This window comes from Argopecten irradians, chromosome 1 (genome assembly GCF_041381155.1).
Source record: "Argopecten irradians isolate NY chromosome 1, Ai_NY, whole genome shotgun sequence".
NCBI classification, from domain to species: Eukaryota; Metazoa; Mollusca; class Bivalvia; order Pectinida; family Pectinidae; genus Argopecten; species Argopecten irradians.
The window spans coordinates 74,748,691-74,776,391 of NC_091134.1; the positions used below are offsets into that span (position 1 = coordinate 74,748,691).

General features: G+C 39.2%; 2 protein-coding genes across 3 annotated transcripts in view; one reads left to right on the forward strand and one right to left on the reverse strand.

Moving 5' to 3' along the window:
* Positions 1-202: 202 nt before the first annotated feature.
* On the reverse strand, positions 203-20,575 carry LOC138307962 (deformed epidermal autoregulatory factor 1 homolog). 2 transcript variants are annotated; one of them, XR_011206072.1, is made up of 8 exons: positions 19,908-20,575; positions 19,028-19,236; positions 18,044-18,263; positions 17,506-17,637; positions 14,763-14,869; positions 13,185-13,316; positions 2,118-3,758; positions 203-2,082 (listed from the first exon to the last, which is right to left on the reverse strand). XR_011206072.1 is itself a non-coding variant. In XM_069248915.1 (7 exons), the coding sequence occupies exons 1-7, from the start codon at positions 20,341-20,343 to the stop codon at positions 3,498-3,500; spliced, it is 1,497 nt and encodes a 498-aa protein (XP_069105016.1). In that variant the 5' UTR covers positions 20,344-20,575; the 3' UTR covers positions 203-3,497. The 2 variants fall into 2 exon arrangements, 1 of the variants encoding a protein (XP_069105016.1); XM_069248915.1 differs by having other exon boundaries at positions 203-3,758.
* Positions 20,576-20,801: 226 nt separating this feature from the next.
* The window catches only part of LOC138314310 (protein PAT1 homolog 1-like), a 63,874-nt gene continuing 56,974 nt past the window's right edge, over positions 20,802-27,701 (forward strand). Inside the window, exons 1-4 of the mRNA XM_069254596.1 lie at positions 20,802-20,886; positions 22,233-22,344; positions 24,566-24,702; positions 24,884-24,988. Coding sequence (XP_069110697.1) covers positions 20,839-20,886; positions 22,233-22,344; positions 24,566-24,702; positions 24,884-24,988 — 402 coding nt within the window. The 5' untranslated portion in view covers positions 20,802-20,838. The remainder of the gene's footprint in view (positions 20,887-22,232; positions 22,345-24,565; positions 24,703-24,883; positions 24,989-27,701) is intronic.

The following is a 27,701-nucleotide window of genomic DNA, read 5'->3' on the forward strand; positions in this document are numbered from 1 at the left end:
TGAATGAAGATCAAGGTTATTCATTTGAACAAACTTGGTAGCACTTCATCCCAACATGTCAGATCAGATGACCTAATAAAGAGGTGATGGATGGATGATGTTATTGCTATGACCATTCACTACACACACCGACTAACCGACTATTTCGCAAGATTTGTCACAACAGGAATTTCTGTTTAAACAACAACCAAAAACATCAAAATATAATCAAGTATTTATTTCTCTGTACTCCATCACTTGTTCCACTCCTCTCCAAACTTACGTCAGACACCTACTGATTTGAACACACAAGGGACTGACCACTTGTAACTGGACATGTATATCACATTTAAGATATTAATCCGGACATTGTGCTTCAAAATAAAAAAGAGGCCCAATGGACCTTTACAGTCATCTGAGTATTAATACAATATATATTAGAACTGAAATACATTAAGTTGTATGTTTAACGATTGTAACATATTTTACCCCCTGTGACCTTGAATGAATGTCAAGGTCATTCATTGGAACAAACTTGAAACCCTTTATTCAAGCATGCTACAGGCTGACTATTAGTACCAAGGGTCTTAGTTGTATAGTATAAAAGAAATCATTTAATGTTCTCAGCCTATTTGACCCTGTGACCTTGAATGAAGATCAAAATCATTACTTTAAACAAATTTGGTAGGCCTTCATCCCAGCATGCAGCAAGCCCAATATGAGTACCCTGGGCCTTTTGCTTTTTGAGAATATTTTAGCCTATTTGATTACTGTGACCTCGAATGATGGTCAAGGTCATTCATGTGAACAAACTTGGAAGCACTTTATCCCAGCATGTCACAGGCTCAATATAAGGGCTCTAGGCCTCTTACTAATTCATAAGAAAAAAATAAAGATTTTAGCTTATTGACCCCTGTGACCTTGAATGAAGGTCAAGGTCATTCACTTGAACAAACTTGGTAGCCCTTCATTCCAGAATGCAACAGGCTCAATATCATGTCTCAAGGCTTTTTAATTATTCATAAGGAGTTGTTTAAAGGATTTTAGCCTATTTGACCCCTGTGACCTTCAATGAAGGTCAAGGTCATTCATTTGAACAAACTTGGTAGCCCTTCATCCCAGCATGCTACAGGCCAAATATCAGTACCCTGGGCATTTAGGTTATTGAAAAGAAGTCATTTGAATGAGAAGTTTACGCATGACGAATGATGACGAACGATGCATGATGACCCTTTGGGTCAGATGACCTAAAAATCTTAACCAGATTTATATTACAACATCATACAAACAGTTTGTTTAGAGTATCCACCTTTTTAAAAATATTTTCCAACTTTTTATATCAAAATCAATAATTCTGAAAATCAGATAAGACTTAAAAATATTAAATTGACTTCATTAAAATACATGTATAGCACTTTGACACATTTGTTATATTACAAATAAATCCAAAACACTTATTATATATTATAAATGTTTATGTACAACAGCTCCTCTTTAATGGATGTGAGCCTTGGACAGTCTGTACAACAACACATCTCAAATTACTGGATACAATAAAATACATATCATTATAACAAACAAATCTTTGAAACTTAAGAATAAGAAACAGGTTTGCCTATTGCTTCACTCATTCTGATGAGAGGTGCTTCCTTTGTTTCTCTTACTTTATTTCACAAATTCAAACAAAGGAAGCTACCAGGGTAACTATGATAAATCAGAATGCTCTTCACAGATTCAATCATTTAGAATGATGAGCTAGACTAGGTTTCTAAAGCAACAAGGATGAAAATGAGTTTCAATGAACACAACATAAAACTTTCTCATCAATATCTTGAAGACTTGACCATGTGTTTTACCCTTTTTTTATCATGATAATGACTTCATGTGATGCTAGTTAAGTACGTGCTCATATCAACAACAGCTCACATAGACAATCTATGAGGTGAAATGGCAGAGTATCAACAGCACTGTACTGTTTACATTATTGGTAGTCCTTTCAACCTGGATAACAAGGCTTAATCACTGTACAATGACATCAACTCAATCACCATATCTTCACGTCAACTCAATCACCGTAACTTGATGTCAACTCAATCACCACACCTCCACGTCAACTCACGTCAACTCAATCACCGTACCTTGACGTCAACTCAATCACCGTAACTTGATGTCAACTCAATCACCACACCTTCACGTCAACTCAATCACCGTACCTTGACGTCAACTCAATCACCGTAACTTGATGTCAACTCAATCACCACACCTTCACGTCAACTCAAACACCGTACTTTGACGTCAACTCAATCACCGTAACTTGATGTCAACTCAATCACCACACCTTGACGTCAACTCAATCACCGTACCTTGACGTCAACTCAATCACCGTAACTTGATGTCAACTCAATCACCACACCTTCACGTCAACTCAAACACCGTACCTTGACGTCAACTCAATCACTGTAACTTGATGTCAACTCAATCACCACACCTTCACGTCAACTCAAACACCGTACCTTGACGTCAACTCAAACACCGTACCTTGACGTCAACTCAATCACCACACCTTCATGTCAACTCACGTTAACTCAATCACCGTACCTTCATGTCAACTCAATCACAGTACCTTGACGTCACCTCAATTACTGTACCAAGTGAACACAATCACTTTATCAATATCATTTTTAGTGCAGAGCTTTCTTATCCTCAGGGCTACTCCAGAAATTTCAAACACTTATGCGGAAGTGCTAGTAAAGGAATCCTTCAACGTAGTTATACAAAACTGAGATATTTAGAGTACATAGGTAGGGATATATTTGAATTGACTAGTTCTTACTGATATTTTGTTTTATAACAAATATAAAACAATAAGTATATCATGGTAATTACAAGTGGAATTGATCGTGTCTTTCACTAAGGCACACTTATCTAGTTACTTGTTATCTGGCTCCAGGATCATGTAACAATCCACCGGTGTGGAGTCAACACTGGTCCGGAGGTAAGGAGATGGGGGTTACAGAAGAATATTACAAGGAATTAGTGTCAGATCATTAATGGCTGTAATGCCTAAAGCTTTAGACTTTATTTTTAATTTTAGTGCGAATAATTTCCTCATAGAATATAAAACGAAAGATCTTTGATCGCATCTTGCCATGGTGAACATATTCAGTAAAATCTGGAAGAGCTATTCTTTAATATTATCTTCTCCTTTTTCTTGGAAAATGCCAAGTTTTTTTTTTTATAATTTGTGACTTGGTAAACATCTCCCCAGCCTTATACACATAAGTTTACAATTAATCTGGTATCTACATGGAACAAGAGGAAGCTGTATTTCTTCATGAACAATGAAGATGTAGGTCAATCAGCCTCAGCAACAAATTAAAAATGTTTTCCTTGATTAGGCTACTTCAGATGTTTTGTACTGTAAAATTTGTGATCTGACGATTTTGATTGCTTATGTACAATCAGGTGATCCTTGAATGAAGCGATTGCTAATCAATGCTAAGTCAGTTCTACACAATTCATTCTTTCTCTTTGTCAGAATCATCCTCTACTTCTGTGACCATGATGCTCTCTATATTATTTTGATTACTTTGGTGGGTCCACGAGTCATTGTACGGTACTTTGTCACATGTAACCACGGTTACTGAGTCCAATTTCTCCTGTAACTCTGCACGAGCTGTGGCCAGTGCCTGCTGCACTGCAATGTCTTTTTGTGCACGCTCCTCCATCACTGCACGTTGTATGCTCATCTGGGCCTCAATCCGCGCTGCATTCAGTGCCTTAAAGTGTAATTGCAATTAATCATCAATATCAATGACAGAAAGCACACCAAGTTTCCATAACAACTGGATCTAAAATTACTTCTAAGCAAACAGTTCCTTCATTAAAACCTTTATGTCAGACTAAACAATATTTTCAATTAAATCAGACTTAAGAATCATTATTCACATCGCTTAATCATCTTAGGTAAAAAAAATATGTCTGTTCAGGGTTACCCGACGGACCCTAATTTTTCCCCCGTTTTTCTACAATTTTTTTTTTTGAAAGTCGGGATTGATAGTGGGGATTTTCGATCACAGACACCGGTTCCGACCATTACTTTAAAATGGAAGACATTGAAAAACTAGAAATATGTCTGAATATGTCTGTTAGACATTAAGTGCTGGCTAACTACTTCCTAACCTTAATTTCCAGTATGAAATAATGTCTTTGGTCAGTACTAAAAGTTCTCATCACTTTCTTTTACTGACTTTATACACCTGATTTGCATCGTATTGTTCCTGAAGTTCCCAAAGTCGGTCAGATGCTTAGAATATTGATGCAAGAGTTTGTATGATACACCGCTTGAAGTTTACACAAAACTAATGTGTTTAGCACTGTGTAATGTCACGGTTGTTAATTCATAGTAGAACATTGCTGACAAGTATGTCTTGGTATATGTTTTTGAAAGGTTGGTGTCACTTAATCACGGCGAAATCTATTAAACGGTAAAAGACACTGACTTCCAGTATGCCATGCACAGTTTGAATCTGCACATAGCGGATGTACACAGACTCCACATCCGACAAGAAAAATAGTGCCAGAGTACGCTAGCACCAAAAAAATCCCCGACCTACCTACCCTATTTTTTTGCCAATGTAACGCTAAACAGACATTTTTTTGGGCCTTATACGTTATAATTTATTTAAACTTTTTGAATACTAGAATTTTGTCAGTATGACATGAAAGTCTTCTTTGAATGCAAAATGATTTTCAAACTCAATTTAATTTGTGTTCAAAATTATTGAATAAAGAAAATTGTATTAAAATTCTGTTTTCATATTATATATAAGTGCTCTATATTTGATGAAGTTTTTTGTAAGGTATTATTAGGACCTTGTGCCAGTCTACGAGCTCACTTAAAGGATTTGTGCAGCCAATTTTTTTTTTTTTTACGTCAGGATATTGCTTTGGATGAATGAAAAATTAAGTCCCACCCAACGAATCGCCTATCTTTTAGCGCTATCGGTTGGTTTTGGTCGTGATTTACGGGTAGTGTCGACCACGGTTCAGAGATAATGAGCTAGGTGGTCACGTGGTCTTGTGATGTCAGAGTAGTCCGCGGCTACACAAGGTAAGCCTAGTACTATACATGTATACGTATACGTTAGATCTACAATTTGAGTTTTTCGAGTAAATGGTTATTCTAGCTTTATGATGTAGATATTTACAGTTTCAAAACATTCCATTTACACCACTTAAAAAATTCAGACAAGCATATATCTAACTTTAGATTAGATAATCAGTCCAGTTCGATAGTGATATCAAAATGATGTTCGGATCAGTCTGGACTGAAACAAAGTTTAGCATGAATATATCTAGAATCCGTGTTTTTATTTCAAACTTCTTCTATAACGATGCAAACACAGCACAGTTTTTAAGTAAAAATAAAATGTGGACGGTTATCAGTTATGTGATATTGGAGTAACAGTACCGAACTTATACCGAAAATAATATGTATATCTATATTGTTGCCTTTGAAACTTTATCCATAACGCTTACTAAAGAGCAGAAATATGTCAATGGTATTTCTGATATATGTTCCTAAATCACAGTTTAAGTGTAGATTTAAGTTCATTATTTCAAAATTAAACTGAATCCTTAAAATAGTATATTCATTGTCGACCGTTTTGTATATCACACCGAGATTTAATAGTATGATATATGAACATTTATCGTATAATCCAAAAAGTAACCACATAAAGTGTTCAAATGAAAATTGAAATTACTTGTATACAGGCATTATAAATAGATATAATATCTTGTACCTTTTTAAAAATATACTAAGTGATATTTAAATAAGCATATTTAGTGTGATAATGTTGTAACCTTTCTTGTATGACTATACATGTACATTACAGTTCTAGACTGGAATGATTTTTAAGGTTAAACCTTTAGTTGAAATAGTTCTTAGAACCATTTTTGTTTCTGAATAAGTCACCTTTTATTTTTGTTTTACCTGTGTACGACATATATATATGTGTATGTAATATATACTCCTAGGTATGATCAGGTATATTTTACTTCCACTTTTCCATAATTCAAATCACAATCCAATTAACGGATGTCCTAACCTGATTGACAGTAAGACAATAGCAAATACCCGATATAGTCAACCGAATAGCAAATTGCCCGCGGCCAGATAATTACAGGTGAGTTCGATGAATGGTGTTGTGTACAGGTAAACAACATCCTGGTCAAGGTATTACATAACCATCAAACCAAAGGCATGGCTAATTATATATCTATAATATCGGTGATTCTACTCGTATATCGATTAAAAATTGAAAGCGACCGCACGGTCTGAAAAAATAGTTTGTTTTGCTTAATATCTCGATTATTAAATGATAATTCAACACTTTCCTTCTTATAAAGTCTGTTCTTTACTCAAAGGATGAAATACTTTTCCATCATGACATATACAGTGAACATGCATGTATATTTTACAGGTATTCAGAAAATAACATATTAATTACAACATAAATCAACTTATGAAACAACATAATTATAAAACAATGATTTAAACAAGTTGCAGATTACAAAAAGTACATCCCTCCCCCCAGCTGAAAAATTCAATACATGGATGATACTGAAGGAATATGGAAAAGGATGACGGCTACCTGAACACACAAAGATAATGGTTAGTTATCTCCTCCCCCAAGGGCAAGTTTTTATGGGACATATAAAACTGAAATAATAGTCTTGTCCTGAAGTCCACATGCACATGTATGAGAGTTAATATCACGACGATGAATCATTTGGTACAACTCCTGCACTATAATGAGGTCCGTGTAGTTCCAGTTCCTTTATACCTGGCTTGTTGTGTGGCTGAAGTCGAGAGAGAGCTCGTGGTACTCGCGTTACAACTGGCTCAATTTGCTGAGGGATGTTGTCATGGTCACCTGTTGTATTAAAGTTTAACAGACGTGGTGTTGGTGTGAGAGTGGCCCCCTGTGACGGTGTTGTCATGCTACTCATAGGAGCCGGTGTCCCGCGCACATGTGGTGACAGTTGGGGGAGTGGGGCCGGTGGTGATACAGGAGCCGTGGCCTGTGTCGTCCGTGGAGGCGGCGATTGGTCACCTTGTCGTCGTGGGGCTGCAGCTGCAGACGGAATTTCATCGGAAGGCAACATCACCTTAGATGGCCGTACGTCTGATATGGGTGGCGAAACTGCGGCATAAGGCGAGGTGGTGTTGAAGGGAGTGAACTTGCGGAGATGCTGACGATTTCGTAATGTCACTCTACCGGTGCCATCCACTCGAACCACGTATTGGTGAAACTGACGTACTTCTACAACAACTCCTGTTCGCTCCCATCGGCGAGGGTGGTTCCCAACAAGATTTTGTAGGTACACGTTGTCTCCGACTTTGAGGGGTGGAAGCTGGTGAGTATGCTCTTTCCACCGTTCGTGTTCTCTGGTGTGGCGGTGCGCGAGAGCCTTCTCCCGATGGGACATTAATTCCGTCCAGGTCTCATGGGGAGAGTATCGACCCATTGGTATTGGGATGGCATCACTAATGGGTCGACCAAACAATATCAACGCTGGAGATGCCTTCGTTTCGGGGTCAATGGAGTTCCTGTAAATCAACAGAGCCCTCTGAAACTTGTCCATGTCAAGGGATCCGGATGCGTTGATATTGTCCATGAGCATCCGTTTGATCGTCTTAACAGCCAGTTCAGCCCTGCAATTGGCATGAGGATTCGCCACCGAAGAAATCCTGTGTCGGACACCCCAGTCTTTAAGAAACACCTGAGTTTTTCCTGCAGTGAACTGTGGACCACCATCAGACGTTAATTCCTCGGGGATGCCAAATGTTACAAATGTCTCACGCAGCCGCTTAACCAGACCATCTGCACCGGACTCCGATCTAAACATCATCGGCCAATTAGAGTATCTGTCAACAATCACTACAAAGTCCTTGCCATTGTATGTGAAGTAATCACTACAGATTTTCTGAAATGGGTAGTCCAGGGGCGTTATTTCAGCTGGCGGTTGCATTGGGTTGGACTTGGCCATCTGATGGCAGTGAGAACATTGATCCCTAACTTTGGCAATGTCGATCGTGATGTCCGGCCAATACACAGAGTCAACTGCACGCGCACGCATAGCACTAACACCCTGATGGGCTGCATGGAGAGCCTCGAGTATAGGTTTTCGTAGTACCGTCGGGATAAGCACGCGCTGGCCCATAAGAATAACACCATCCACAACACACAGACTAGACGAGAAACGATGGTATGGTCGTAGTGCCATCGGCATCTTTCTGCATTCGTCGGGGAACCCAGTTTTTACGTAATGGATGAGGTCGGCGAATGTGGTGTCTGAGGCAGTTGCCTCCCGAACCATGTCCCACGTGACCACTGTACCGGCGGAGGACAAAGCAGTAGTGGCGGCAGCAACGGTGAGCGAGTCATCAGCCAGATCTACATCCTCACTTTGTTGACAAAGGCTATGGAGAGTGTCGTGTAGAGGAACAAATGGCTCGATCTCCAAATCCAGATCTTCCGGTTCACCAGGCAGGTGTAACTGATCCGCTTTGCAAACAGGGTGTCTAGAGGCGGCATCGGGACCTTGATTCTTCTTTCCAGAGACATGCACCACTGTGAACCTGTACCCGAGCGTTTTTTCCTTGAGGTTGAGGAGGCGTCTGTTAGAGATATCCGCGAGTGATCGATCATTCAGTATTTGGAGGAGCGGCTTGTGATCGGTTGCTACGAGGAGGTCTTTGCATCCCAGGACGTAGTACCGAGTCTGGTGTAGTGCGTAAACAACAGCCAATGCTTAACCTTCAATTGGGGCGTAGCGGCTTTCTGCAGGGTGTGTGAATCTGCTGCCAACTAGACACAGTTTCCAACCGTCGGGGCAGCAGGCGGGAGTCCTTTTCGTGCACGAGCAGTACTTCTGCATCAGGAGGAAGCCTATCCCGTCAACAGACCAGTCGGTGGCCAAGCAGGTAGGTCGGTTAGGGTCAAACAGACGCACACCTTCTTTCATTTCCTGAGTGATGACTTCTTTTGACCGACGGAACAGTTGATCCAGCTCATCTGTCCAGACAAACTTTGTGGACAGTTTCAATAAAGCTCGGAATGGTTTCATCTGTTTTGTCATAGCGAAGGCATATGCACCCTGGTTTATGAGTCCGAACCAAGCTCTGGCGCCTGTGATGTCTGTCGGTGTAGGGAAGTTCCTGATGGAGTCTAAGAACTTGGCACTTGGTCGAATGTTCGTTGGTGTGACCGTCAATCCCGCGAAGTCAACGGTATCCTGGGCGAACTGGAATTTCTTGGGATTGAGTGTGATGCCGTTGCGAGCACATAAGTCGAGCCATTCGCACGCCTGAAAGAATGCCGCTTCAATGGAGTCTTCCCACATGCACGTGTCATCGACGCATTTGACCTTATTCGGGAAGTCTGAGATTATGGCATCGAAGCGTTGATTGTACGCATCACCACTCGCGAGAAATCCTTGCGGAGCCACCTTGTATCTATAGCGTCCCCATGGTGTGATGAAGGTCGTGAAGTGTCTGTCTTCCTCTCGGATGGGCACCGAGTGGTACCCATTCCAGGCATCTGTAACCGTTTTCTTGGTACCTTGTGGAATGCGGTCTGCCAGGTGAAATGATGGGTGTGGCGGACGGAGTGTCGATTCTGAGGCTGTAAGTCTACGGTACGTCGTGGGGTTCCGTCGGCCTTACCAGTGACGACCATCCTAGAACACCATGTTGTAGGTGTGTTGGCGCTGACACGTTCCAATACACCAATGTGGACGTCACGTTGTAGATCGGCATACACTTTATCCTGCCAGTGAATCGGAACGATGGCTGGTTTATGGGTCGCGACTGGCGTTGCATCAGGGTCGACATGGAGTTGTAATGGCTCACCCTTCATCAGAGGTAGTGGCTGGTGCTCGCATACGTTGAAGGTTGTAGACCCGTAGTAGTCAAGAAGCCATTCTTTAAGGCTCTCGACATTATCCTCTGTTGCCTGGATCCCTGGCGGTAGCGAAGTGGGAAGTGGAGGAGGTTCACTACGACGTCTGGGGCACGAACACATTTCTTCCGCTGTGTCAGCCGCTGAAGCAGTTGCATCTCGTGACTGTGCAGTCTTTGGGAACTCTTCAGGAATGGCCCCAAGGGAGACCAACGCCTCTCTGCACAGGAAAGCTTTTTCCATGGTGTCAGATACATAGCAGAAAAGACGGGTCAATTGTTCAGATCCGTCAGTGTCTCTTGTAGAAATGTCAACTGCGACTGCTCCTATCACGCCAAGATCTTCTTTTATGGCTCCTCGCATGATTAACTTAACTGGAAGCAGGTCACGTTTCCGTACCCCCATCATGTTGGCAGATTTGAGGGGTATAATAGAACTTTGACACCCTGTGTCAGCCACCATCGACATTGTCACTGTTTTAAGGTCAGATTTGTCTTTCATGGGATGTCCAAACGCCGCGTGATCGTCCGGTGAGGGTGTCATCTGAACCGATATCATTGGATGTGGTTTGGATGGACGGGAAATCCATTGTCCGTCGAACACATGATGGTCAAGCCTTGGGGCCTGACGTTGAGTCTCATGACCACGTTTAGGACCGTCTTGCGAGCAAGTGTTTGTGTTTGATTCACTGTCCTCGGTAGTTCTACACAGTTGATCGTAGACATAAGTGGCTTTGTCCGTGTTGACATCCTGCGAAGATGTTCCTGATGCACGACTTTTGGAGTTCTTGCGAATTGTTTGTGATTGCGGACAAGCTCTCGACGACGCATCGCGATGACCCCAACTTCCACAAGTTGTACATTTACTGCACGATGATGTGAAGTGGCCTTTTCCTGAACACTTGCCACAAGTGAATGTCCATGCTTCACAATGTTGAGAACGGGTCTTCTGGTCGTTCCTTGAACCGTGAGACGCTCCACCACATGCCCAACATTTTGATCCTGATGACGGCGATTGTTGTTTAGAGTCTCCGAGCTGTTTCCGAGTGGAACTCATGGCGCCTGCGGAATCTCCTACTGCACATTTTGTCGCTTTGCCCTGTTCCTTTTGGGCAATGAAGGACACCGTTTCGTCCAGTGTTCGGTCCGTTTCGAATCGCCGAGCAGATCTGACAAAATTTCCGGGTCAGAAATACCACGCACAAGATTGTCTTTGATGATTTCGTCACTGTAGTCGAACACGTGAGTACAATGTGCTACCTTGCACGTAGACCTATACTGACACAGTGCGGCCTGACCACGGAGACTTGTGAGGAATGTTCTAATACCGGTGCCAGGGGACTGTGTCATCCTGCTGATCCGGTGAACGAGAACGCTTTCATCTTTAACGGCTAGTCTTTTTATAGCCGCCAGGAGGTCGACCTCTGCCATGTTAGCTACGTCACATTGAAGATCACGGAGAACGTCCGTCCGAAGATCAGTATCGCAACAGTAGAAAAAAGCAGTTGGCAATACGGTGTCAGTTACTGCCATTCCGACTTTATACATGTCCCACTGTCTAATGAACGCCGACCATTGATCAGGATCGCATCCTGCGGAAACACGTGGTGGGTCCAGTTTTAGTTTCGGTGGAGTTGGATTGGCCGGAGTAGCATGGGCAGTTCTGTCGTGGATCTGAAGGGCCGTCGTGAGTGCCGCTGCGAATTCCTCTCCCAGATCTTGAGAAGACCATGCACAACCTTCGACGGGGCACTGAAATCTTGGCATCGTGTAGCGTGGGAATGACGAGGTATAATCACAGACAGGAAACAAGTTCGTCTCCAGTAGCCGTCATAAATGATAATTCAACACTTTCCTTCTTATAAAGTCTGTTCTTTACTCAAAGGATGACGGCTACCTGAACACACAAAGATAATGGTTAGTTAATTATTTGATCTTTTATAATATCAAAAGTAAATTCTTTCTACCACATGTTGAAACGTTTTACGGTATTGAAATAAATGTATCTCGATTTATTCGGTTACACACAATACAATGTTTGTAATGATCAATCATCGGTGTGTACGTATGTCAAGCATCATATCTTTGATGCTTTAATCAAGGATTTCTTAAATTGTTAAGTAAAATTTCATTTTACTGTCACAAACTTTGCAATTCACAATGTATCAAAGATACAGACTACAGGAAAATATTATCTAAATAAAGCCTATTCGTTGCTGAACTCCTCGACAAAAAAATCTGAAACTTTTATTTCTGTGTGGATTTTCTTTCATAATTACACGAAGATACTTGCTATTAGAGCATAAATTAGAGTATTTGAAACATCGAATTTCACTTATTTAGTTATAAAAATTCGAGCCAAAGTTATTGTACGATTAACTTCACTCAAAAGTAATCATTAAAAAATCTTTGATCGGCTTTTCCTGTGACCGTCGACGTAAGTGATAGCACATCAGTTGTAGTACAGCTATAAGCCATGGACTATTGTGACGTCACACGGTTTAGAGCTAGAAAATATGCATAATCGGGTGGTCAGAAAATTTGACCTCGATATCGGCGGTTTACAGGTTATTCCGGTCGCGCGTGGCACGGAGAGGTTTCTACATGGTCTTTTAAAGCCATTTCCAGCATACACTGAAATTATCATTTTTGACTGCACAAATCCTTTAAATCAGTAATAACATCTGAAACAAACCAGTTCTCATGGAAGTTAGAGTAGTTGGTATTACTGTGAAATGCCAGAAAAGTCCACTGTAGTTAAATTAATGTGAAATGTTCGAACTCACTTGCTATTACTCATTGTGGTCGGATGTCTTTTAGGCTGAACCCTGGCCGCGTCCGTGGAATAAAGCAACTTTTGTCTAGAACTACTCAAATCGCTTTTACAGTAATGTGTTAACCTTATTAGGGCCATGATCTTGTCTGAAAACAATTTATTGACTCCTTGGTGGCTATGTATTGTATTTGTTTAACTTACCTGACATTGGGTATGAGAACAAAGTAATTATTTTTTTGTGGCCTAAATATAAAATTCAGGAGGTTTGCCACAAGGTCTGTTCTGTGTTCAATACTGATAATTTTGGTAGTGTAAGAGAGTCTCCATGTATGTATATGCTCATCAAGAGTAAATGGGTCCAACACTGTCTACTCGAGTGTTGAATTGTTAAGTCGCCGCTGGCTCATAGCCAGAACAACTTAAAATCAAAGAGTTTATCTTTTATATGCATTTGCTTACATCTTGTTTTTCCTTTTCCATCTGCATCTTCAGTTGATGAATGGCAGCATCACGAGACATTTGACTTTGTTGTTTAGCTTGTTCTATAAGACCTTTTATCTGCTGGGCTTGGCTTAGCACTCCATTAACAAGCTGTAGGAATACGATATAACATTGCATATAAGGAAATTAAAGTAGATAAATATATTACAGTCTCCACTAAAAGTTTACGCACGGCGGATGGCGCATGACTACGGACCCCACGATTTTGTTTAATTTTGAATCCCAACCATAAAACGATTATGTAGATACCATACAACTATCAGTGCTATCCAATACATAGTTTCAGAGAGGAAGTAAAATATATGAAAATAGTAGCCTAATTAACCCTTTTGGCCCCATGCCTCAGGCCCCATTATTTGAATAATGTTGAATCCCCACCCTATAATGATATCACCATTGCATTATAAGTATTATCCCATGCTTTGTTTTAGAGAAGAAGTCGTTTATATGAAAACAGTCAAATTGACATTTTTGGCCCCGCCCCAAGGCCCCCGGGGGGTCAGCCCCATCATTTGCACAATTTTGAATCCCCTACCCTATAAGGATGCTTCCATTGCATTAAGATTGCTATCCCATGCTTAGTTTCAGAGAAGAAGTCGTTTGTATGAAAATAGCCAATTTGACCCCTTTTGGCCTCGCCCCTCCGGCCCCCCGAGGGGTCAGCCCCATCATTTGTACAATTTTTACTCCCTACCCTATAAGGATGCTACCATTGCATTATGAGTGCTATCACATGCTTAGTTTCAAAGTAGAAGTCGTTTGTATGAAAATAGCCAATTTGACCCCTTTTGGTCCCGTCCCTCTAGCCCCCGGTCAGCCCCATCATTTGTACAATTTTAAATGCCTACCCTATAAGGATGCTACCATTGCATAATGAGTGCTATCACATGCTTAGTTTCGCAGAAAAAGTCGTTTATATGAAAATAGCCAAATTGACCACTTTTGACCCCGCCCCTCAGGGCTCATACCAACTATTTGTACAATTCTTAGTCAGTAGTCCATAAGGATGTTACCGGTCAAATTTTGTTAAATTCCGGCCAGCCGTTATGGAGAAGAAGTCGATTGTTGACGGAAAGATGACGGACCTCGCGGTATTGCATAAGCTCACCTTGGTCCTTTGGACCAGGTGAGCTAAATGACACGTTAAGGCTGTTTATATTTAAAAGTTTTCAAGGTCCAAAATTCAACAGTTTTAAAGGAAAATAGTAAGTTACCTATTATTCATTTATATTCTATTTTTGGCACAGTTTTTGGCTGATCTGGCTCTTATACGTATACTTTATCAGAAAACTTCCTAGAACCCAAATTAATGAAAATAATGATATTGGTGACTTTTAAAACTAATGCATATGACTTGTAGTTTGTAAATGACCCTAGTTATAGATGGGCCATAAAACTCAAACAAACAAACCTAAGGCCTAAGAAGTTTCCAAAACTTTCCAATCACTGCAGTTATGTGCAAACAGATTTTTATCTGTTTACATGCTTACATGAACCTTATGCACATTACAGCAGGAATAGTCCATTAAAACTGACCTCCTCGAGTTGCCACCACTGCCTTTGTTCGGACACATCGGGTACAGTCATGACGGTTGTCTGGGGAGGTTTAGGGGTAACTGGTAGGGGCGTCATCACCACGGCATCTACACACAAAAATCAGTCTGGTTATACATAGTGGTGTATCACCGACATCAATATCCATTCAATTGAATCTGACTAGAAGTCAAATTGATGCCTAAAATCGATTTTTGAAAATTTCCATTGTTACAGAATTACATTGTTATTCTAGAACACAATTTTTAGATTTTTTTAAATTCTGAAACCGGATTCTGGATTCCTGACCTTTAACCCGGATATTAGAATAACCATAACAAATATGGCTGCCTGCTACAGGCATGGCTTTGCTGCCGACTTTTTGAGGAATAGATTCCAGTTCTTTAACATCGTTTTTGTAACTATTTAAATGACTTATTTGATGGTTTGTATATTGTTTTTCTAGAACTTGTGTTGCAAATTACGTAACTTTCACATGAAATGCTATGAATCGCTATTCACTGTGGTGATCGGGAAGTCTACTGTACCTGTCTACAGTCGTAAATAAATTAGACAACATGACTCCAGATTAAGATTTAAAGTTAGATACGAATATTACATAGAATTGCAATGTTTTAATTTTAAAGTGTTATTATGACTTAATATTGATGTTTTTCGTTTTGAAATATCTTTGAAAAAAGTCACTAGCCCCGGGCTAGTATGGCTAAAATTTCCACTAGCCCAAGCTGAAAATTTGGTAGCCCCGGGCGTCGGGCTAGTGGATTTTTACACCCCTGAATTATCGTTGAAATTTTGAATTGTATAGAAATGTGATTAAGCAGGTACAATATGTACCCTGTACCTACGTCCTAGCCAAAACATGCAACTAATAAGGTATGAAATGAGAGACTTAAGGTGTGATAACATAGTTATTGTTCCTTCGGAACGATTGGAAACACAACAATTTTTAACTACCAACACGCTTATAATATAATTGCATTATCATCCATCTATAATCTTGGTTAGTGCAGTGTTTGGGATGTATGGCTATTCATAGAAAGATCAACTGCGCTAATATAGACACACAGCATTGCTATGACAAATGCCTTTGTTATATGACTGTGAGTTTTGCTGTTTTCTGATTGGTCTAGACCGCTCGAACAGGTCTTGACAAAATGCAATGTCAACCTGAGACTGATGAACACCTGTTCAGAGGTTGACATTGCAGTGTTTTTCCAGCCTATATATTTGGGGCCGAAATTCGGCCCCATTCCCAATTACATTTCTTGTTATTTTTTCCCAAATCTATGTCTAAATTTCCCAAATCAGTGAGTTGAAGTGTATTATGTGTGACGAAACAAAAAAAAATCTGGAAATTCCAAGTCTGAACATCGTATTTTAGTATACATTCTTACAATGATTCTTAGAGAAGCATATAATTCATTAATTGTTTATTTCTACATTTTCCAAAATTTCCATAAACACTTAATTTTTTTTCCAATTTCCTACTTTTATCGCACAAAAATTCCCAATTTTCACCAGGTGGCAATTTCCCAAAATACCCAGGAAAAACACTGCATTGCAAATCCGGTAACCTGCCTATAAATAGACACAGGGAATTCCCTGTCTCTTTCACATTTTTGACCAATCAAAATAGAGCATTGCCGATCATCGGGAAATAGCCAAATCCAACATGGCAGACAACAGTGAGGTAGGATTAGGAAAGATGTTTAAACACATTTTGAATGTAGCTATATGTTCGAAAGTTATAATGTGAACAAGTACAGCTGAAGTACTAAAAATACCTACTGAGGATACATGGATGAAGATTTTCTTGATTTTTTTGTTTAATTAGTCATTGCGCTGTCCTTGCTTCATCCTCGATACTCCAGGGGTTCCGATCACTTACGATCTCTACACCCCTGGACTATCTCATAGTGAAATTGAGGGCAGCTCAGCTGAAAATATTTGACCAATCACAGGCTAGCAAAAATTTCCTTTGAAGACTACAGAGAGAGCGACGCCTAACATCAAAGCGACACAGTCAACCACAGTGTACCGTTATACGGCTCTTTTGATGTACATCAAATGACTAAATTACCTGTTCTATTCTGTTGCCTCCAGTTTTACTATGAGATAGTCCAGGGGTGTAGAGATCGTAAGTGATCGGAACCCCTGGAGTATCGAGGATGTCCTTGCTTCAAAATTATTCTTAGTAGCAAAACTTGTATCATTGTATCGTTTCATATAACAAAACAATTATTGATTTTTTGTAGGTTAATATGAGGAATTGTTAAACCTTTGAAAGTGATATTTCCTTCGGCCTTCTGCCTCGGGGAATATCAACTTTCTCATGTTTAACACTTCCTCGTATTAACCTACAAAAAGTCAATATTTGTATAATAGCGTCAACCAGGATAAACATTTTTTTCTCACTTTTCAAAGAGTCATGTTGGGGGGTTATAACTAGACAGCAACAACTCAGTCTAACCGGGGTCCGATGTAATGGAGCGGTCATCCATCAAAGAGCAGGCTGCATTTGACTATGGTAAATATATACCAACACTAATCCACAAAGCCACAAAAGACAGTTGATGGACTAAGCAGCCAAAATGCCCATGTAATGTCGACGCATCACACAGCATTTTTTAGGCTCTTCACTAGGACACCTGTCAGCATTGAGAGTATTTCCAACATAATCAAACTGCAACATGACTTACAGAATAAATAGAAGGATGCTGCTTACCCCCTGTGATGATATTTCCCGCTGCATCGGTTGTAAATATCTGTACTGTCTCTCCATCGGCACTGGTCATCTTGATTGGCTGAGGCCCCTGTGCGTGAGTGTTGATGTTATTACCAATGGAGACCATCATACCTAAAACATCAGCTCCACATTGAGATGTGTCTATTATTGTTGACAGATTGACTCAAGTTTTTATTATGTAGTGTTATTAAGGCCAAACAAAAAATATGTCTGTTTAGGGTTACCTGACTGACCCTATTTTTTCCCCACTTTTCTACGAAAAAAATATATTCAAAATCGCGATTTCGATCTCCAGTTCCGGCCATAATTTTAGAGTGAAAGACACTACAAAAAAAAAACAAAAAAAAAACATGCCGACCTACCGACACTATTGTTTTTGTCAATGTTACCCTAAACAGACATATTTTTTTTGCCTAATATAACAATGAACAACAGTAAACACCAGGGTTAAATGAATAGAAACTAACAACAATTGGGCAAGTACATCTTACATATATTAAAAGGTTTTTATTTTTACCATGGTCTTTCATAGACACAGGGACTTGGTTTCCGAGGGTGATCGCATTAGATAGAGAGACTGGAGTGACCGCTGGTCCTGGTGATTTTGTGGAATTCATCCTTGGCTTTTTGTTAGAAATGTTAACAGGAATGGTTTCTATCCGTGTTGGAGAGGACGCCTCACTGTCACTGTCTTTCTTCCTCCTTTTGTATGGCACAAACAATCGGATTGGTCCAGTCTGTTAAAACACAACTCATTGCTTTTAGCTTGATTATGAGTCATTTTCAGAAATGTTCCAAATCCAACATAGAGAAAACTGGAAATTCTGTATCCATAAATGGATAATTTTATTTCAGAAACTTAGAGAATGATCACTGAAGATATCAAAAATAATATTGGTAATTATTAATAATATATCATTTTGTTAATTGTCAATACAGTATATAAACAAACTAAAATGTTTAACGGTCTAGGCTTAATTTCTCTCATCGTTGGTCCTTTTGCATTCACACAGAATAATTTCATTGAGGTGTTTAAGAAATATTAGTACCTGTTTATTGCATACTGTGCAATATACGTGTTTTAAGAAATATTAGTACCTGTTTATTGCATACTGTGCAATATACGTAAACCTCAGACTATTTGGGAATGAGACAGATTCATTTTTCAGTAATTATATATATGTTTGGTATCAATGGCTTGGTCTATTTCCTTTGCTGTATTTTATGCAGAGTTTTTTACATTCGATTCAGCGACAGCTTGACAGCCGGCATTTGCATTGAAACCATATATGATGCTCTAATCGTGGTCGTGAAAGTGTTTTGAATGCATGTATAAAAACATTATAGAAACGTTTCAATGACATTGATGCATGGGTGCGTTCGAATTTCAGATGTATCAGACTGTCTGTACTTCCTTTATGTAATGGATATCTTGCTTCTCCTCAACATATAAAAATCATGGCATTTGATGCATCATTTATTACAATTACTGTATACATACCACAGATTCATCATCACAGCATGCTGCACATGTACAAGAAGTGGCATGGGGCTGGAGGATTCCATCTTCAATCAGACACTGTAAAGTTCTGCCACCGTAGCGAATACTTCGCTTCCAATCCTTGCTACTAGCACGTCCACTCTTGGACTCAAATTCATTAGGAGTAAACCACTCGTCATCAAAGGCTCGGATGCAGCGACCTCTTCCGCCTATTCAAGCAGAAAGAATGAAACAAGATAATATCAATACTGATATACACAGTTTAAAACTTCATCATAGTTGTGTGATCAGTTCAGGTTGTCCTGTCGGAGTCCGACACATAAATTCCAGTATTTTTCATTTATCAATGATTGTCATATAATGTACTCAATAGTTTTGTAATATAATGCAGTATATTTTTTAAATAATTGATAGTATCAGAATAGAAATAAAAAGATGTACCAGATATGTAACAATAAAAAAAAAATCGGCACAATTTCCCCCCCCCCCCCCCGCTATTTTCATAATATTTTATGTTAAGGGGGGATAACTCTTCCGAATTTGAAAGAAAAGGTTATTAATATCACGTTGTTCAGAGAACTTGGTTTCTAGTCTGCTTGATATAACAGCCTTAACAGCAATAACCCTACCGGATTAATTTTGTAAATATATCAACCAGCTTAAAAAACAGCACTATGAAATTTATATTTCACATAAGGGACACAACTCTTTACTTCTAAAGTTTAGGGTGGGTGAGGAAAGGATTAAAGAAGTGGAAATTTTGTTGCTCTTGTTATTTATTTTTTAGTTAAGAACCAAAATATTAGATTGAGGAGAAACAACAGAAGATAAAAAATAACAGAAAAAAACTTGCGTCGTCTGCTAAATATGCTGTTCATACCTGAACCAAATTTAGCTTTATGCAGCTCTCCATTCGTATGTTTACAACGCACTGGCAAAATTGTCATGTGTACCGAATCGTCCCATTGGTATTTCAATCCCTTCTCCCGACTTAGAGGCGTTGCGGGGGTAGGAGGGGGTATGGGGGTAGTTGGAGTCTTCAGACCACTAGAATCAACTGTCAGAGTTTGGTCATGAATGACAATGTGCGTTGTTTTCAGGCCATTTGCTTCTTGAAAGTGTTCGGCTGCGGTTAGAAGACCTTGAGAGGTTGCAACAAAAACATGTTCAGCACTAATTGTGCTATGGCTTTCGTTTTCTGTATCTAATGCCTGAACTACAGAGTTTGAAGCATCGCCGCTTCCATCGTGTTGGTCCTCCGCGAAAGCCGAATCGTCACCATTCGGTAGATCTTCGGCAATGTCGACTTCAGACATGTCGGAAACACCTCGGAGACCGATTATCGCAAATTACACATTTGTTCACGTACGTGCTACATTCAAACTGCTCATGCTTGCAATTTCTTACACAAGTAACTCAAAATCGTGTCCAGTTATCATATTCCGTCTGTAATTTTCTTGTAAATCTATTTTCTTCATCTTCTGTCGGAAATTTCCGTTGTTTGACGAAAGATGGCGGAAAATATTGCGTTCTTCTGTATGGTCATATCAGCCAATCAGAAGCTCGTACATATTTAGAATGGTTTTGGACGGAAATCGGTCCTTGCTCCGATGTTCATAATCTCTAACCCGAAAATAACATATAATTTATTTAAATCTAAACCATAACAATACTGAAATTAAACCATTAAAGAAATAAAAACATTTTATTATGGTATATTCAATGTAGAGCAAATACTGATATTTTTAATAATTGTTTTTTGTGAAATGTGAGATTTGAGGTTATTGTGGGAACTCAAAAGTGAAAATGGCATGAGAATGGACGAATCCTACCACCAGCGGTTTAAAACTGATTTCTCCGTATGTAACTAAATTTTGCTGCTTACTTACATTATTTTTGGTATTTTTATTACATAGTGTATGAAACATCCTAATTTTCAGATTAACATGCTCTTTTTCTGTGACAAAATCCACATTTTAGTGCAATGTCATATAACTAATTCTAAGGTTGAGTCAATATTTCGATACCCTACAGTGGTAAGTTAATAGGGTTGTTAAAATTTGAAAAGTTATTTTAATCGCCTTTCATCAATTATATAACATAAAATAACAACAGTCTTTAAAGTTATGATAATGGATTAGGACCTAGAGGTATCTATGATACTTCTGAGCATTGAGTTATGAAACATGCTCTCAAATTTCTTTAGTTACATACAATGTGTGGTTATTATGATGAATAGTCAGTGAAGAATACTATTGATTCCAAATTAAATTACAAGGTATGTATATAGAAAATATTACATTCAGTGTAACTTAAATTGGTTTGGTTTCAACAGTTCTAGAATGGGTTCACGGCGACCAGGCAGTACCTCAATAAAGAGTGTCCGTCTAGTGTTCCCCAATTTGAGCACTGGTCCTGCTACACAGTTTTTTGCTCCAGCTCCACTTATATATATTCAGTATACAGTAAAATCAGAATAATTCCAAGACATGGTCAAGAGCCTTTAACAACAGTATTTCAGATAGCCTAGATTATTGCAAAATTATTTCTGCAATAGCTTATTTATTATCATCATTTACTTCACACTGTAACCATATATTTTCCAACATATCTGTTAAGTTTTGGTTTCACACAAGAATTCATGACAGACATCGCGAAAGTTGAAAAAAATGGCCGGACATTTGGACTGGCAAGCACTGAGAAAGCCGGACCGAACAAGATTGCTATTAGTATCCAGGCAGCTTCTTTCATGATTATCGTATGCAGTTTACATTTTTGCCATGTTCGGCACCTGCATAATACTTCAGAGATGCCATTTCTTCCAACATCTGGTACTCAATAATTGCTGGACCGTCAGTCCGGACCGGATTTTAAAATAGGCGGTCCAAGTCTAATTTTGCTGGACATGTCCGTCTCGCCGGCAAATTTTGCGATGTCTGTCATGAGTTGTACCCTTCACTTTTCAAAAGTACGAGTACAAATACCCAAATAACATTATCTGGAGCATTTGATTAAGCAGGTACACATGGATGGTCAGTTCACAATTCTAATAGCTAAGGTTAATTCTTGACTGAGTATACTTCTTCTTGTGGAAAATCAGGATTAATAACTATATATAGGTATGTTAATCACTCAATTGTTTTTAACACATCTTGTTCTGACTATCAATTATCAATAAATTCTACTTTCATATTTTTTTCTCAAGGCTCTTGGAGTGGGGAAATCAGGAGCTTATGGCAATGAGCTGATGCATGCAACAGAGAATGAAGATGATTTTGATTTGATGAATGATGAAACCTTCGGTGGAGATATTGATGGTAATTGGACATTTCATGATCAATTACGGAATGCACTAACTTTGTCTTCATCATGCCAAGAGTTTTACTCAAAAACTTTCATCTTTATACAAATGAACAATTATGTAGTCATTGCATGCATTTTAAGTTTAACAACTTTACAACTGAAAGCTTTATCTTACAGGTATATTGAATAACCTTCATTTATGTTTGTGAAGGCAAGGTTTGTGTTGAAGCTGCTCCCATATATTTTTTAAGCAAAGAAAATGAAAAGGACCCCACTTTGTTTTGAAAACCAATTCCAATTACAAAGACTCATTTTATTTGAGAAGGACCCCATCTATATGCAAACCAGCGCAAACTCTGTGTCTGGGATGAAGGTGATAGTGTACACATCGTATTAGCTATTGAAATATTAGAATGGTCCCTGGTTGTGTGATGAAGGTGATAGTGTACACATCGTATTAGCTATTGAAACATTAGAATGGTCCCTGGATGTGTGATGAAGGTGATAGTGTACACATCGTATTAGCTATTGAAATATTAGAATGGTCCCTGGTTGTGTGATGAAGGTGATAGTGTACACATCGTATTAGCTATTGAAACATTAAAATGGTCCCTGGTTGTGTGATGAAGATGATAGTGTATACAACATATTAGCTATTGAAACATTAGAATGGTCCCTGGATGTGTGATGAAGGTGATAGTGTACACATCGTATTAGCTATTGAAACATTAGAATGGTCCCTGGTTGTGTGATGAAGATGATAGTTTACACATCGTATTAGTTATTGAAACATTAGAATGGTCCCTGGTTGTGTGAAACATTACATCGTATTAGCTTTTGAAACATTAGAATGGTCCCTGGTTGTGTGAAACATTAGAAAGGTCCCTGGTTGTGTGAAACATTAGAATGGTCCCTGGTTGTGTGATGAAGGTGATAGTGTTCACATCGTATTAGCTATTGAAACATTAGAATGGTCCCTGGTTGTGTGATGAAGGTGATAGTTTACACATCGTATTAGCTATTGAACCATTAGAATGGTCCCTGGTTGTGTGATGAAGATGATAGTTTAGAATGGACCCTGGTTGTGTGATGAAGATGATAGTTTACACATCGTATTAGCTATTGAAACATTAGAATGGTCCCTGGTTGTGTGATGAAGATGATAGTGTATACAACGTATTAGCTATTGAAACATTAGAATGGTCCCTGGATGTGTGACGAAGATGATAGTTTACACATGGTATTAGCTATTGAAACATTAGAATGGTCCCTGGTTGTGTGATGAAGATGATAGTTTACACATCGTATTAGCTATTGAAACATTAGAATGGTCCCTGGATGTGTGATGAAGGTGATAGTGTACACATCGTATTAGCTATTGAAACATTAGAATGGTCCCTGGTTGTGTGATGAAGGTGATAGTGTACACATCGTATTAGCTATTGAAACATTAGAATGGTCCCTGGTTGTGTGATGAAGATGATAGTGTATACAACGTATTAGCTATTGAAACATTAGAATGGTCCCTGGATGTGTGATGAAGGTGATAGTGTACACATCGTATTAGCTATTGAAACATTAGAATGGTCCCTGGTTGTGTGATGAAGATGATAGTGTATACAACGTATTAGCTATTGAAACATTAGAATGGTCCCTGGATGTGTGATGAAGGTGATAGTGTATACAACGTATTAGCTATTGAAACATTAGAATGGTCCCTGGTTGTGTGATGAAGGTGATAGTGTACACATCGTATTAGCTATTGAAACATTAGAATGGTCCCTGGTTGTGTGATGAAGGTGATAGTGTACACATCGTATTAGCTATTGAAACATTAGAATGGTCCCTGGTTGTGTGATGAAGGTGATAGTGTACACATCGTATTAGCTATTGAAACATTAGAATGGTCCCTGGATGTGTGATGAAGGTGATAGTGTACACATCGTATTAGCTATTGAAACATTAGAATGGTCCCTGGTTGTGTGATGAAGGTGATAGTTTACACATCGTATTAGCTATTGAAATATTAGAATGATCCCTGGTTGTGTGAAACATTAGAAAGGTCCCTGGTTGTGTGACGAAGATGATAGTGTACACATCGTATTAGCTATTGAAACATTAGAATGGTCCCTGGCTGTGTAATAGTATCAATCATTAAAATACATGAATCTATTCCTAGACTTATTTATCTAATTACATCTTACTAATACTATGTTCTTTAATCGTCTACTTTAGATGTTGGATTTGATTGGGAAGAGCAGACAGAGAAATTTGCTGGGGAGTTGGAGGGCACCATCCAATCACATTCACTCCCCAATAAAACCAAAGACTCGGGTTATGATACGGTGGAAAAAAGTTACCAGTCCCGAGAGGTGAGTTCAGTCTTTATATAATATGGTGAGGGAAAAAAGCTACCAATTAAGTTATAATCATAGTTGAACATTGGCTGGAGGATAAAAAACACAGCAAGTCGTTGTCTTGATAACTGAATCAATCAATTGCATGATTTATATTTATTATAATTTTGACATTTAAAATATGAAATCGTTTCAGGAATACCTAGAACACAACTTATCTCAACTGGTTGTGGATGATGAAGATGACATTGATGATCCTGCAATCCTCAATGCCAGCAAGAGTCAACCCATACCACATAAGGTAAGGTGTCAACCCATACCATATAAGGTAAAGTGTCAACCCATACCATATAAGGTAAAGTGTCAACCCATACCACATAAGGTAAAGTGTCAACCCATACCACATAAGGTAAAGTGTCAACCCACCACAAAGTAAAGGTAAAGGTAAAGTGTCAACCCATACCGTACCATACCAATAGGTAAAGTGTCAACCCATACCAATAAGGTAAAGTGTCAACCCATACACATATAAGGTAAAGTGTCAACCCCATACCATACCATAAGGTAAAGTGTCAACCCATACCACATAAGGTAAAGTGTCAACCCATACCACATAAGGTAAAGTGTCAACCCAAACATAAGGTAAAGTGTCAACCCATACCACATAAGGTAAAGTGTCAACCCATACCACATAAGGTAAAGTGTCAACCCATACCACATAAGGTAAAGAGTCAACCCATACCACATAAGGTAAAGTGTCAACCCATACCATATAAGGTAAAGTGTCAACCCATACCACATAAGGTAAAGTGTCAACCCATACCACATAAGGTAAAGTGTCAACCCATACCACGTAAGGTGTCAACCCATACCATATAAGGTAAAGTGTCAACCCATACCACATAAGGTAAAGTGTCAACCCATACCACATAAGGTGTCAACCCATACCACATAAGGTAAAGTGTCAACCCATACCACATAAGGTAAAGTGTCAACCCATACCACATAAGGGTAAAGTGTCAACCCATACCACATAAGGTAAAGTGTCAACCCATACCACATAAGGTAAAGAGTCAACCCATACCACATAAGGTAAAGAGTCAACCCATACCACATACGGTAAAGTGTCAACCCATACCACATAAGGTAAAGTGTCAACCCATACCACATAAGGTAAAGTGTCAACCCATACCACATAAGGTAAAGTGTCAACCCATACCATATAAGGTGTCAACCCATACCACATAAGGTAAAGTGTCAACCCATACCACATAAGGTAAAGTGTCAACCCATACCACATAAGGTAAAGTGTCAACCCAACCACATAAGGTAAAGTGTCAACCCATACCACATAAGGTAAAGTGTCAACCCATACCACATAAGGTAAAGTGTCAACCCATACCACATAAGGTAAAGTGTCAACCCATACCACATAAGGTAAAGTGTCAACCCATACCACATAAGGTAAAGTGTCAACCCATACCACATAAGGTAAAGTGTCAACCCATACCACATAAGGTAAAGTGTCAACCCATACCACATAAGGTAAAGTGTCAATAATGTCACCATACCACATAAGGTAAAGTGTCAACCCATACCACATAAGGTAAAGTGTCAACCCATACCACATAAGGTAAAGTGTCAACCCATACCACATAAGGTAAAGTGTCAACCCATACCACATAAGGTAAAGTGTCAACCCATACCACATAAGGTAAAGTGTCAACCCATACCCATATAAGTGTCATACCCACAGGTAAGTGTCAACCCATACCACATAAGTAAAGTGTCAACCCATACCACATAAGGTAAAGTGTCAACCCATACCACATAAGGTAAAGTGTCAACCCATACCACATAAGGTAAAGTGTCAACCCATACCACATAAGGTAAAGTGTCAACCCACACCACATAAGGTAAAGTGTCAACCCATACCACATAAGGTAAAGTGTCAACCCATACCACATAAGGTAAAGTGTCAACCCATACCACATAAGGTAAAGTGTCAACCCATACCACATAAGGTAAAGTGTCAACCCATACCACATAAGGTAAAGTGTCAACCCACACCACATAAGGTAAAGTGTCAACCCATACCACATAAGGTAAAGTGTCAACCCATACCACATAAGGTAAAGTGTCAACCCATACCACATAAGGTAAAGTGTCAACCATACCAATAAGGTAAAGTGTCAACCCATACCATATATAGTGACAACCCATACCACATAAGGTAAAGTGTCAACCCACACCATATAAGGTAAAGTGTCAACCCATACCACATAAGGTAAAGTGTCAACCCATACCACATAAGGTAAAGTGTCAACCCATACCACATAAGGTAAAGTGTCAACCCATACCACATAAGGTAAAGTGTCAACCCATACCACATAAGGTATAGTGTCAACCCATACCACATAAGATAAAGTGTCAATCCACACCACATAAGGTAAAGTGTCAACCCACATCATATAAGGTAAAGTGTCAACCCTCACCATATAAGGTGTCAACCCATACCACATCAGGTAAAGTGTCAACCCATACCAAATAAGGTAAAGTGTCAACCCATACCATATAAGGTGTCAACCCATACCACATAAGGTGTCAACCCATACCACATAAGGTAAGTCAACCCATACCACATAAGGTAAAGTGTCAACCCATACCACATAAGGTAAAGTGTCAACCCATACCACATAAGGTAAAGTGTCAACCCATACCACAGGTAAAGTGTAACCATACCACTGTAGTGTCAACCCATACCACATAAGGTAAAGTCAACCCATACCCTAAGTGTCAACCATACCACATAAGGTAAAGTGTCAACCCATACCACATAAGGTAAAGTGTCAACCCATACCACATAAGGTAAAGTGTCAACCCATACCACATAAGGTAAAGTGTCAACCCATACCACATAAGGTAAAGTGTCAACCCATACCACATAAGGTAAAGTGTCAACCCATACCACATAAGGTAAAGTGTCAACCTACCATACCACATAAGGTAAAGTG